Source organism: Ciconia boyciana, chromosome 4, assembly GCF_034638445.1.
Source record: "Ciconia boyciana chromosome 4, ASM3463844v1, whole genome shotgun sequence".
NCBI classification, from domain to species: Eukaryota; Metazoa; Chordata; class Aves; order Ciconiiformes; family Ciconiidae; genus Ciconia; species Ciconia boyciana.
In genome coordinates this window covers 95,073,977-95,088,395 of record NC_132937.1, presented here as the reverse complement: position 1 = coordinate 95,088,395, position 14,419 = coordinate 95,073,977, and the positions used below count along the sequence as shown (strand labels likewise).

Below are 14,419 nucleotides of genomic sequence, written 5' to 3'. Positions count from 1 at the left end.
ACAGCACCAGAAATCTGCTAAAATGAAACTCATTTTATCTTGTGTAACTCAATATTAAGTAGCTACTCCTTTTGGCCAACATCTGCCTTTGTAACTCACTTTCACCATCTAAGAGGGACTTGTTCACCTCGGTGATGTTACAGCATCTTCAGTCCTATGTCCTATATGTTCTTGCTGTCCTCTACAACACAAGATGTTAGGGAAGTTTTCTAACAGGCCATGAAAACTTCTTGCACCAATATAATATCTTCATTAAATACAATTCCAGGGCTTTAAAAAAATGCAACCTGAGATAATGCATAGGGCTTCCTTGATGTTCATATTATTAGTGAAAAAGACAATCAGTGCAAGCTGGCACTTAGAAGTTAGAGTCTCTTTTAACATAAACAAACTTATGGGCAGCCTGCACTTTTAAAAATAGTCAGCACTGCAGTTATGGCACATGTTAGGCTGTCCGTGTGCATCTCAAATAAAGCTTCTGCTGACAGTTGTTCCCCTTTTCAGTTACATACTCAAAGATGTTTTGAGGCTCTGTTTTCCAAACTATGAAAACACTTAGAAATTGGCCACCTGAGAATTTTGCAAAGGTACTTATTTGCCTCTGTGACAAACCAGCTCCAAGGGTTCCCATCGCTCAACTGACCCATATGTATTTTTACATGAGCAGCAGAACACAGGGAGAGCCAGGGATGTGTTTTTCAAAAGGATCTGGTGGTTGAAGAACTTGTTGCCTATCTCATCAAACATGAAAAATAACTTTTTGTGTGCTAATTTTACTTTCATAACTTTAGGCTAAAAGCTTTTTGTTCCCTCTCTTCCTCAACAGCATATTTGGATGTTGTAGTGATACCTAGTCCTCTGTATATAATGGAATTATTTACTCACCAGGGTTAATGAATGCTTAGAAAACTGTCTCAGCAAGATTAAGGAGTACACAAAGACCTTGATTTTAACGGCCCAATGTATGTACAAATACATTCTTGTGGGAGGTCAGGCTGTATTCCCAGTTCCAACACGTTTCAGTCTGGCCTCAGCCTTCTCGCTTCTGACTCACAAGTCCCCTATCACCTTGTCTTGGAAAAGGAATTACAGCTCAGCAGTGCTTTTTGCGTGTGTTGTTAATCTCAAAACTCTGGTTCAAAGAGGTGGAATGGTCTTTTGGAGGAGCTAGGTACAGAGTACTGAGCTATTCTTTATTCTTTTTGCAGATACTGTAGAGGTACTGATTTTCCAGAGTTGCCAATGCTTTTTTAAATCATCCCCCTTAGGGATGTATGTAGGCTTTCCTTAGGTCATTCTCCTCTCAGTAAACTTTTTCATTACCTGGCTATCATCAGGTTCCCTTGGGAAAGGCTTTTGCCTAATTCGTCTACTATCTATCTGCTGCATTTTTTGCCTTCTCTTTCTTACAAATACCGATGAAGGGTGTTAAGAGTTGATGTGTGTTAGCAGTATGGATAAGCTGGAGATCAGAATGAAAAAATTGTATTTACTAATGCTTCTTAGGCATTGGTTTCTTAAGTTCAACCAGAAGAGTTATGTAGGTTGTCTTCTATGTGTCTTGTTAATTAAATCTTGCATTTCAACTCTGGATGTGCTCCATCTGAAAGTTGATGTGCATTGATTGGAGGAGAAGGGCTGAGATACAATACAGCTGTGTCAACACCTGGCAAGGCCAAGTGAAACTCTTGGCAGAACTTACTGGCTTAGGCACCATGCTGTGCCAGGGTGGTTTTGTTGGTTTTGGACTCAGGTGGTTTTTTGAAGCATTGCACCACACTGTACCATGAAGATATATCAGCTAAAGCTGTCCCTAGAGCGAGGATCTTAGCACAATGTTCTACTGAATAGTTAGATATATCCGAAATCAAATAGACTGACATGGATAAGAATGAAAAATTTTCATTCACTGTACTAACTTGCAGTCTGTATAATGAGAAGCTATTTATCATTTATTACAGATGGAAAACAAATTACAGGAAGTATTGATAAGAAAGAAACTCCTGTTTTATAGAAAATATTGAAGAGGAGTGAATTTGGATCTCCAGGAAAAAGGGTCTATGGAATTAAATAGTTACAGATACTTCGTGATTTATAAACCTTTTAACAGTCATGCATAAAACTAGAGTCTAGAAGTAGTCACTTAGGGACCATTGCAATTATTTCTTTTCATAGCTCTGTTGTGTGGTAGCAATAGATAGAAAGGGAATTAAATCTTCCATTATATTGCCACTGTGTATCAGTGATTCAGACACAGAAATAATATGAACAAAATGACAGGAAATGTATTAGGTGAGTAGTTTTATTGAAAGGTATATATTAGCACTTAAAATAATCTCTTATTACAGATTCAACCAACTCGGGAGACAACATGTACACTTTAATGAATGCAGTACCACCTGGACCCAACAGACCTAATGTAATTATGAATCTAGTTAAATACTTCTTTGAATTATACAGCCTTTTTTAATCCAAACACTATGTTTCCATCACATATCATTAATACTAAGTTTTCCATTTTTATGGGTGACATTTCAGTTGCTCCCCCCCCTCCCCTCCCCCCCCGCCATGTACTTTTTAATGTTTCCCAAATCAATCATGACAATACATGCAAAATAATGTTTGGGGCATATTCTTCTACATGGAAAAGACCTTAGAAGCTTCTGCATGTGGATCTTGAGGATAACTTAGTTTGTCACCCTGTGGTGCAATAGACTTCTGTGAGATAGGACATCATCCTAGGAGCTGCCACTAAGCATTAGTTTTTGCAGGATTCAAACTTTTGTTATAAAAAAGTATCTGCCCTTGAAAAGGGAGGAGAAAATTGCTGGAAGTGACCCAGTATTATGTTGCCCTGCTGTTCTGTAAAAAAAGGATAAAATTAATACCTCTAAGAAGAAACAAACTTCCCTGCTTATCTAAATGGGTTAAGAATGAAACCTATTGATAACATTTAAGTATTTGCCTAATGAACTGGTTAACTTGTGACTATTTTGGTCTAAATTTCAGCAGTTCTAGAGCTGACAAAAATCTGGATTCTTAGGTAGAACTTGTTTCTTCACTGATCTTTCTCTATGCCTTCAGTTTTATTGTATTTGTCTGATTACAACCATATTTCATTTAATCATCCATATATTATGGGCCTTTGGAAAAAAAGGCCAGTAGAACTTTAAAATATAGATATTTAGATATTGCTAAATCATTATGCAGTTAATTTTAGAACTTTTTCTATAAAGTTAATGTCTTTAAGTTTTTTTAAGAACTAAATTTAAGGTTAATATCTGAAATTGGACAGAAACTGTTCATGCTGCAAAAGTAATGCAGAGTAGTCTGATTGTCAGTATGGATAAGGTGGGGTTTGAAAGCTTTTAATCACTTACTCATTGAAGAGAATTGTAAAGTTTCCTGTAACTTCAATGGGAGTAGAGCTAGGTCAGCACTAGCAGGTTTGAAAAGTCATACACAAAGTGTTGAAGTAAATAATAAATTATTCCTGAGTTATATTCCAGCCTACAGAGGTGAGAGTTTCCAAAAATCATGAAGGTAGTATTGGAAAAAGTCAACAAAAGCAATGATGTTTTTGCAGTCTTCACATGAAAGACTTTCACTTGACTTGCGCATTCAGAGCTAGGACTGTGCATTTTTCCTTTACTTTTTTTTTCCTGAGGAATATTTTCTTTTTATTAGATCATCTACAAAAAATTGTACAGTAATACCAGTTTTTAATGTCTGATCCTTTTGTAGTTTCCAATGGGGCCAGGGTCAGATGGACCTATGAGTGGACTGGGTGGAATGGATTCACATCATATGAATGGATCATTAGGTAATGATAGTAAATATTACGAACATTGTGAATTTTCAATGACTAGTACCATTTTCTATGACTAGTTCTCTGAGTTGTGTGGAAGACGGTGTGTAAAAACCTTTTAAAAACCAAAAAAGCTGTATATATATCAATAAGAAGGTTTAAGATACTTTTTAAGCATATGAGTTGGCATACATCATACACCTCTGGAAGAAAAATACTGTATTTTATTTATATAAGAGAGTATAGTTTTATTCCAGTTGATGAACACCAGTCTAAAAGCATACCATCGCAGTAACATAGAGGTGAAGGCTTAAGAACCATTTTTATTTACCTCTCTTCCTGTTCAAAAATCTTGGGGACATGTCATTTTAACATGCTGGTGCACATTCTTATCAATTACCTGGAAGTAAGTTATTACATATTTTGATATATGTGTTAAGGTGGTTTTATCCCAACATTTAGATATCCTCATTTGTTCTATACTTGGCCATATGTCTGTTAAGTGTGAGTGTTGTTACTCCATCCCCACTAGCAGCTTCAGACAGGTGCCAATTTTAATGCACCCAAAAGAACATGAATTCTTGTCAGGGCGTGCAGAGGCAGGAGGAACAGTGTACTGCTTGACTTTTGACACTATGATTTTTGAAGGACTTGTATCTAGGGGAGAAGCCTTGCACAACTCTGCAAAACACACATCTCCTGACTATCCTACCAAACGCTTTGCTCTTAATCTTTGCTGGAAGCATGATAGACACTTGAAAGAGATTTAAGAAACAAGCCACAGCTAAATAAATTGCATTTATGCCTTCCTCTTTCATACCCACAAGGTAAATAAATACCTTGTTTTTATTTCTACTCATACCGTAACACCAGGCCAGTAGCTCTGAATATGGTTCTTGTGTTGTACTCTTCACTTCTGACTGCACCAAGGGGTGTCAGTCATGCAGGCAACAACAAGAGGGAACCTCAAGCTGCCAACACTTCAGATTTCTTTCTTCTTCTATCCCCCTGGTCCACTAGCAAGGTTCTTCTTTATATATGGGAGCTGGCCTGATGCCCACAAGGGGCACCAGCAACACCCTGCTGAGCAGTGCTTTCCTTTATGGGGAGAAACCCAAGCAAGCTAGATACAGGTCAGGCAGGCAGAAGCCAAGCTGCCACTGTTCCCCATGCTTCTATACCCAAAGAAAAGCTCTGTTGCCTTCCCAGCACAGGCACGGACCAACGAACACTCCATACCATTTAAGTCCAGACTACCATGGTAGGTGGAGATCTATTACTCATTTTCCAAAAGTTGGAGGCTGTGAGACAGGACGTATAAAGAGGTAAGAAGAAGGAAGAAATCTGAAAAGGCTATGACAAGATGAGAAAAAAACCTAAGCCATCAAACCTCATTTAGCAGACGTGTTCTGAATGATTAAAATTCAGCAGTAGGCATCTATCTTCTAGTAGAATTATCTTTTTTCCTAGGAAATATATCCCTGAAATTCATAGATTACTTTGCATAAGGACACCTTATGATTTTACAGCCTTTCTTTACATATTACAATCCTAAAATGGACTGTTGCCTTAATTAATAATGATGCACATTACATTCAAATAAATGAAAACCTGTGTAAGAGGTAATCACATCTTTTTCTGTCATTTTCTATAGCCTGAGAATTATTTCTTAGCTAAAAGAAAAAATTAAATTGAAACAGTTATAGACAGATTTTACGTGTACCTAGCATTTGGTTAGTTATTTTCTCTATTGAAAATGATGATGTGCTTAGTCACATTAATGATGACTGCTTTCTAGGGGTAACTTCATATCTAAACTGGAACCTGAGTTCTTTTAGAAGAGGAGGGCTGGGAGAGATCTGCTGTATTGATTTCCATGCTGCAGTAGGCAGCTGTGTCTCATAATCAGGTGGATAAATTGGTCAAGGTCCATCTTGAACTTCTCCAACTTCTTTGACCACAACTCTTCTATGGGATATCTGTTCATAGCTCTGATGGTTAGAAAGAAGTCTTTTCCTGATTTCCACCAAAATTTATCCTTTGGGCCATGACAAAATGACTGTTCATAACATTTATGTATCTGATGTATTTATAGAGAGAAATCATATTCCTTCTCAGCCTTAATTTGCCTGGCTAAGTATAGTAAGCTATTTCAGTCTCCTCCCACAACTCCATTTTCTTGATTGTTTTTCTCCGATACTCTTCTAGTTTTATATTCAGTACTTTTCTAGAATTTGTCTTTCCTGAAAATAGGTGACCAGAATTGTTTATTGTCTGTTGCTGCTAAAAATGCCTTTCTTGATATATCCATCCTAAAGTTATATTTCCTTTATTCTTGCCTTTACCTGAGACCTACAGCATGTGAAAACATTTCTTTCCAATAGTCTTGCACTCATTATATTTAATTTTATTTGGTTTCTCTTACTCTGGTCCTCAGGATCACCAGCTTTCTTCTGAAAGATACTGTAATCATCAGTATTTGTACTGCATCAGAAGTTGATGGCATTTCAGCCAATTTCGGTAGTAGGCTTCTGCTTCTGGGAGCAACGACATTGATGAAACCCTCACAGCTGACCTTAGGGATAGTCCACTGCTGGGAAATTTTGAATAGGTGAAGTTCAGTAAAACCAGTGGTGGGTTTTTTTCCGCAGAAACATCAACTTTTACTGGTTATACATTATTTTGCCTTTTTTTTTCTCAAGCTGAAGCAACATTTCCCATAGGTGGATATACTGCAAATTAATTGCATTACCTGTACCCTACAATGGCTAATAGGACAGGGAGGTTGGACATACGGTTTCTTGAGTTGTGCTGGGCTGTCTCATCCTGAAAGGATGCCATCCAAGTAACTGATACAGGTCAGAAGTGTGTCCTTCATTCTTTTCATCACTTTTTGCACCAGGTGTGTACACAGAGATAGGCCTAACATTATTCAATACTGACTGTAAACTTTTACTGAAAGAGACATGGGGAAGGAAGTGAGATGATGCATGGTTGGTTCTGTTTTAAAATATTGCTGTTACACTATATATTTACTATGAAAAATGTCTTCGATTAACTTCAGCTCAAAACTAACTGAATAATTGTCTATTTTACTTTAAGGCTCAGGAGACATGGACAGTATTTCCAAAGTGAGTATCTAATCAAATATTTAAAATTTTTAGAATATTTCATTGTAAACATATTTTCTTTGTCTCTGTTACAAAGCTTTTTATTGTATACCTACATTTTCTGCTTGTCAACTCTTTGGAGGCTATGCAGACAGAATTAGTATTAATTGAAAATGTGAAAACAATATAATCAATAGGGAGTATAGTAATCTTACTTCCTACTGCATAAAAATGTGTATTAATGAATGTGATTAATATCCAGTTCATAATCTGATTGATCATGTTATAATCTTCCATACTGTTACAACAAATGAATATAGTTCTAATAATCAATTCTAGTGAAATATAAATTTGGGAAAATGTCATTAGGATGTTACTTTTATGTACTGCATTGATTGGTTTTGTCACCTCTGTAAGGCAATGTTAATATCTTAATCATTAGTGTAAGTCCCTCAAAGCTAGGTTAAGAAGTAGTTTCAGAAGAAGCACTATTTTGGTATCACAACCATTAAATAGTATACCGGAAGTGAACATGAGCTTAACCTGCAAGGGGTTTGCATCTATGGAAAATAATATTGTGATTGAATGTGTCACTTCTTCCATAAAAATGAAACTACTACGTATGTGATCATCATTACTTTAGGAACTAATGAGCTTATTTGGTATTGATAAAGTGGCATAAATCTGTCCCCAGCAAAACACTATGTTTTGTACTGAGCATCTTCAGATGTAACTGACTGAAACTAACAAATATATCACTACAGCCATCTCCCTGCACGTTCCTGCTTTTGATCTATAAATACAGAAATTGATGAAGAGATTGTTTCAGTTAAGATTTTATAACCTATTCATTTGTAGCAAAATTCTTAACAATCTTCCAAGAAAGAAGTATGAGTTTGTTCTGAGCATATCAGCTGCCGGTGTATTTTGGATGCCCTAGGACCGAGTACTGTGGTGCGGTCACTGGATCTCTCTCGGTGCAGACTTCACCACTTCAAATCTGTGTAAGGCTGGTCTGCATGTGCTCCAGTCACTCTAGGGACCTTGCTGTAGGGCTGTGCTCAGGAGCTATGATGAGATGCCAACATGCAGGGAACAAAACGCTCACCTAAATTCCCATGGGTTAACACAGAAGTTTGTAGAGTGAATTTGTTGAGAATACGCTTCCAGGTGTTCAAAAGGCAGGAATCATTCTTCACTTAGTGATACGTATCCAAAGAGGGGGAGGGAGGACCCCGTACCCAGTTTGTGGTCTTCTGGTGGTGTGGTATGGGAGAGGGGTAGCCTGTAAAGTGTGCTTAGCATATATCTTTCCTGGAGAGAAGGACCTCAGCCATGTGTCCAAGGCCATTGCTGCTCCTGGGAGGGAGCAGTGTCTGTAGCAATCCTGTATTTTTGTACATTTTTTTAAGATCTATAACATTTTCAGGCTCTGCAAAGAGTAAAACGATGGATTGAAATGACCATGTTGCCTTAGTTGTGCTGTGCTTAGATGTGCAGTGATGGATTTAATAAAAGCCTCCAATGAGATAATAAGCGTACAGCACTTTTTAAATCAGTGCCCATACTTTTTCTTCAGTATTTTTATGGAAAACTGCAGCATTTTTTAAGGAAATAACCCAAAACATTTCCATTAGCTTGGCATAGGATTATTTTTAAAAGCCTATATTCAACCCACTTCTATTAAGTGTCAGCATATGTGCTAAGTATCAGGAGCTCTGAAAACTTCAATCCAAAATTTACCTGGAAGTCTTGTAATTTGTTAACCATAATAAATAATTCATGGCAATCACATTTGGTGCATGTCTTTTTCAAATAACTAAAAAAAAAATATGGTGTTTACTTTGGAAGTAACAGAGTTGTCCTGTTACACCGTTATATATAATAGCTTTTAAATGTATTTTTCTGAGTAGCACTGCCCAATATGTAGCCTTGGTTGATAGTAGTAAAAGTGTGTGGGTAACATTTGTAATTTTGGATAGGTAATAGTACATAATGCTTTTGAAACTTGAATGGAAGAGTTCTGCTTGCAAAGAATAGCAGATTTCTGGGGCTGATGCTTGCAAAATTATTAGGTGGCTGCCTTCCAATTTTGTACACAGTTACAAGGATTGTTCTTGTTGAGGCAACAGTCTCCCTGCATACATCACCAGCTAGTCTTGCAGTTGGCTTTTTCACAAGTAGATTTCCAGTGACGTAAATTGTTTGCTGAAGTTAACATAGTTTGGGTGTGTGTGATGCTGAAGTCCAGGCATAGGACTTCAGTGGAGTAAAATGCGTATTAGGGGAGGTGATTATCAGTTCCCAGGAGATGCAGAAAATTAATCCAGTCTTGGTAGAACAAGTACAGCTCACAGAATTCAGAGCTACATTTTCTGGATAAGATTTTAATTTAATTGGCTGAATGGCAATGCATGAAGTTTTTATGAAGAAGATTGAGATGGGGGAAGTAAATGAACTGAAATTATGCATATAAGCATTAATAACCAGTGTTTCTTGCAGTGCCCATGGAATTTGTGCAGGCATCAAAGACATACTTGCTTTGAAAAAACTCAGCTAGTGCTACAATGCTAGACCCCATACTGTCCATAAAAGCAGCCCAGGGGAGTTGCTATAAAAGCGTTTATGTTAGGAATTTGAACCTTTGGGCCTGGCATACTGTAGTGATTGCAGAATTTCAAAGCTTTCAGCTACACAGAGCAAGATAAAACAGGGGTAAATCCCCCAGGAACGAACAAAAGTGCGGGAGCATCATATAAAGTAAATGTGACAAGGCCTTAGTGGGTTTTAAACTTTATATTCATAGATTTTAAGGCCAGAAGGAACTGATACAATTGTGTAGTATGAATTCCTGCATAACACAGGCAAGAGGACTTCCCTGAATTAATTCCTGCTTAACGTACAATAGCTATGGTTGAACTAAAGCAATAGTTTTCAACCTTTTTCAAGCTGCGGATCCCTAAATATTTGCTATACTAACTTCACTGAATAGCAAACTTAATTGTCAGATGTTAATTAACTAGCTAGGCTCTTAGTTGTCTTTGATGGATGTGTTGTCCAGTGATTCCTGGAGATCTTAACAGCAGCCTTTCATTAACCGTACAAAGTACATTGCAAAGCAGACAGTATGTACAGCCATCAGGCATACCACTCCACTAATGTAGTAGCAAAAAGTAACTGATTTAAATTTTGGTATTTGGTGAAGCTGGGAACAACGCTTTTTGTTCTCTTTGGAGGCGAAGTAAATCCTGTGGAACAGTGGAATATGTTGCAATATTTAAATTATGGACAGTGGTCTGCATGGGAGTTCATGATTACAAAGGGGAGCATGCAGAAATATGGTATGAAGGGGAAGTAGAAGTCATAGCTGTCCCATCCCATTTTCTGTTTAGTGACCATTCCACTGTACATCTTTAAAGTGCCAGGGTAGGATAGATAGCCTTTGTAGTTGTGAGGAAAGTGCCAAGAAATTAAGGGGACTTTCTCTTTTTTTAATGTTTGTTATTTTTCATTCAAAGTTTGACCTCTTGCAGATTTAGTTATACTAAATGAAGACTGCATGCAGGTATTTTCAAAGTGCAAAATACATTGGGTTTTTTTAAGAAAAAATCTCTCTGCTAACAGACATACTGTGTCAGGACTGCAATTGAGAATAACATAAGAAAAAGAGAACAAATTCACTTAGGGTTCTTACAGCTGTTATGATTTGGTCACTTTGATCAAGACCACTGCTTGGAGTCGCATTTTGTTAGCTTGCCCATTGACTGCACTAGGTTTGTGTTAAATTTATTGTGACATACCAGATTTGCATTTGTGTAAGGAAAATCTCGACAGCAATATTGCAATCAATTTTTCTGGATTTAAAAAAAAAAAATCAGGGGAAGAACTGTGATAGACATAAACGTTTCATAATGAAGTTCATGACTTCACTCCCTCCCTTTCCTGACTGCTCCTTTTCCATCACAAATCCTCTAAAAGTGGAAGTCTTAACAGTGCTGGAAAGAGAATTGCCCATGCTCCAGGCATGGTAGGGTACCACAAATCAGCTTTGTAAAAACATCTAACTAATTGTAGTGTCTACAATAATCATGTATTAGCTATTGACTCAGAATAATTTCTGTGACAATTACCTCATTTCACCCTTTCTTTAAGTAACTCAATCTTGAAAGCATTTTCTGAACATTGCAGAGGTGGTTGTGCACTTCTGTAAAAAAAAAAGGAATTTCTCTTCAGAAGCCTTTGTATTGTTATTATTTATTAGCATTTCAGTTACACCTAGACACTGAAAAGGTAGATTAAAACGCTGTTGCATTATGCTCTGTGCAAGCAAATCCTGAAAGTGTTTGTGAGCCCAGTCCAGTGGCCAGCTGTTACTCAGGAGTCTTTTATCTAAAACTCGTTAACTCTTTTACCTATAAACACTGTGTATTAGCTGGGGTCAGTGAAGTGGTTTAGCACTTGAACCACACTTGTGAACTACTTGTGAAACTGTATTTCAATGAACTGTAAACACTGTGAACAAAGACCTCAGGCCCAGGCCTTTGCAAAGGTCTGTGTAGGCTGGATCCGTCCATATGTCTACCTTTAAGTACCTATTCGTAAGTCACATACATCAAGGCACACGTGCGTAGACTTCACTGAATTTGTCCACATGATTTAATGGAGTGACAGAGCTACCTCGTATACCTGCTGCAGCCATTTATAGCTTTTCCTGACTTCAGTAGAAGATGCTGGCTATAACCTGAAAACAAGAATTAACAGGTAAATAATTATTGCTTCAGGGAAGAAAACATTAATTCACAGGCTAAAATTAGTGACTGAATCATGCTGAACCCCACAGAGGCTTATTTTTCATCTTTGGAAATCTCAGTGTATTGCACAGTGCATCTTTGTGCACTACAGTATCATGTAAAGTGTGCCTTTGGCACACATGGTGAAGCTGGGAAATGAACTGAAATCTTCAACACTTAATCTGTATTTTTAAATCTTATTTAACAGAACTCTCCTAGTAATATGAGCATGAGTAATCAGCCTGGCACTCCCAGAGATGACGGTGAGATGGGTGGAAACTTCCTAAACCCTTTTCAGAGTGAGAGCGTAAGTATTTCTTTACCTAGGTTTTTTTTTGCTTTGTGAACCTTTATCTCTGGCATTTTGTTTTAAAAAAAGAAAATAACAGCAAGAACAGTTTTGTAGTGTACTTGTAAGGCAGTACTGTGCTTTATGTGTTTTTTACTAGCTTCTAAAATTATAGTATTGATTCAACAAAAAATTGTGCAAAATACTGTTAGAAGTTGAGCTGAAACTGGAAAAAGTGGGAGGTGTAGATTTACTGCACAAACTCTTTTTCTAGATTAAGAGGTCAGTTGTCAATGAAAGTTAGATTTGTCAAGCAGTGGTAATTACACCTCATGTGTTCAGTAATGCACAATGGGCACTTGTGAGGCAATATCCGAGCAGCCTAAATACACATAGTTGGTAGATCCTTGCATCTGAGTGTTTGAATGTGTAGCTGCCAAACCTTTGACTCCTAAACAATGTGTTTTGCAGGGAATATCTTTTAGAACAGGATTCACACTGAAGTATATAATTAGAGCACCAGTAGATCTCATGTTGCAAAGATGCAGCATGCTATTACAGCCAGAAAAAGCAAAGGTTCCCTCTAGTGTTCATTCTAGGGCAGATGATGGTTTTTTAAAATGGAGAATGCTTGAGGCAGCAAAACGTGGTGTAAAACACATTACAAAGCAAGACTGCAGTATTTTCATACTCATGTGCCTGAAGCTGGGTTTCTAAATCCACATTTAGGTTCCTAAATAGGAGTGGCCTGATTTTTCAGAAGTGCTGAGTGACTTCAACACTTCTATTCTTATTGGAAATTACTGCTGCCAGAAGTGAGTGCAACTTCATTAACTATGCCAGTGGTGAACTTCAGCTCAGAAATTATGACGAGTTAAACTGTTTTCTGTTAGATCACAAAACAGTTGAATTGCATGGCAAATTTCATGGGAATCAGATCTTGTGGTTTTTTGGGTTTGCTTCTTTAACTAGCGAAAGGAAGAGTTTCTTTCTGCATGTTAGCTTTTGGTGTCTTCATAAAAAGGGCAACATGTTCAGATTGTGTGTATCGGAGAAAATTGGTTTGTACAGCCCAAAAAGACTGATGTTTTCATATCTGCCAAAAAACCAGTAACCACAGAACCTCCATTAAATGTGATCCTTGGTCACTGTAATCCTTGGCTCTCAATTCAGTATGCGTTGCTTGTCCTGAGGGCAGGCAGTCTGATCACCAGGCAAGCCAGTTCACCAAACTGAAGTCATGAAAAGAAGGACATCAGCTGTACTCAAAAGAAAACTAGTTTTCTCAGACACTGGATTCTAGGTGCTCCTAGATGTCATTTTCCTACCTGGAAGAACCTGGGACCCATTTTTTTCAAGGTTTTATGTGAGACATATGCCTACGAGGCATGCATTATACATGCCACGTGCCACGTGCATTCTAGTCATGCCACATACATGCCACATGCATTCTAGTCTGCTTCTAGGTATCAGTTCCTCTCTAACATGAGTCACATTGTAGTCTTTGGAAACTGTCTTGCTTTCTGATTCATATTGCGGTACTTGCCTACTTAGAGTAGGCATTATGAAGTCCCTTCTGAGGCAAATTTGCTGTTCAGTTCACTAGGAGTTTTGCTTCGGGGTGGGGAACAGTGCTTGGCTAATAGTCAGTTAAAAATCACAAATACCTTTAGATCATCTTTAGATTCCTTGTCCAAAGTGATTACCCAGGTACTTTGGCTCAGATACAGGAAATCACTGGAACAGATGCTTTGCTTTAAGCATTTGAGTTGATCTCTGACATTGACTGAAGATAAGCATGTTCTTACTAGCTTTGCTGGCCCACTGTGGGAGTGCTCAGCACATGATGAGACAGACAAACCATCAGAGACATGACATGGGACAAAATAGACTTTACCCAAGTAGTCCATTCTATGCAGTTTACACGACAGGGAAGACCCATGCAAAATACTTTTCCTAATACGCTTGGAAACTTGGAAATGACCAGCTTGAAACTCCATCTTTGACAGGTTTTTTTATTTCACCAGTTTTTGCAAAAGCAAGTTTGTCTTTCTGTTTCTTGTATCAGTTTTCATAACAGTAGTACTTCTTGCATTTGAACATTTTCCTCTACTTAGAAGATTTTAGGCCAAATTAAGTGTTTCTGCAGTCCGCAATTTTCAATTTAAAAACAAATTAGGCATATAGATGTGCACTTCTTCCAGGCATTGTGGCATCCCATTGATTATTGTAATGAAGTACTGCTAACTTGAGGGCCACTATAGCTTGTATAAGGGCTGCAGTTCAGTTTGTGTTACAATAATAATGTAATGTGGTGATGGAATTTTTGGTTCACATAAAGGAGAATGACCACTGATCCTTGATTCAGCTTGCCTCCTAAAATGATAACACAAAATAATACAGACCAAAAAGCCTAGTTTAA

The 14,419-nt window shown here is 37.6% G+C and overlaps 1 protein-coding gene across 3 annotated transcripts in view; it reads left to right on the top strand.

The window, feature by feature from the left end:
• The window catches only part of SSBP2 (single stranded DNA binding protein 2), a 199,315-nt gene that overhangs the window by 170,181 nt on the left and 14,715 nt on the right, over nucleotides 1-14,419 (top strand). For 2 of the 3 annotated variants that reach the window (XM_072860678.1, XM_072860676.1), the window contains 4 exons: nucleotides 2,349-2,419; nucleotides 3,745-3,823; nucleotides 6,911-6,939; nucleotides 11,917-12,015. In XM_072860678.1, the coding sequence (XP_072716779.1) occupies nucleotides 2,349-2,419; nucleotides 3,745-3,823; nucleotides 6,911-6,939; nucleotides 11,917-12,015 (278 nt within the window). The remainder of the gene's footprint in view (nucleotides 1-2,348; nucleotides 2,420-3,744; nucleotides 3,824-6,910; nucleotides 6,940-11,916; nucleotides 12,016-14,419) is intronic. The other variant, XM_072860679.1, reaches the window with a different exon arrangement.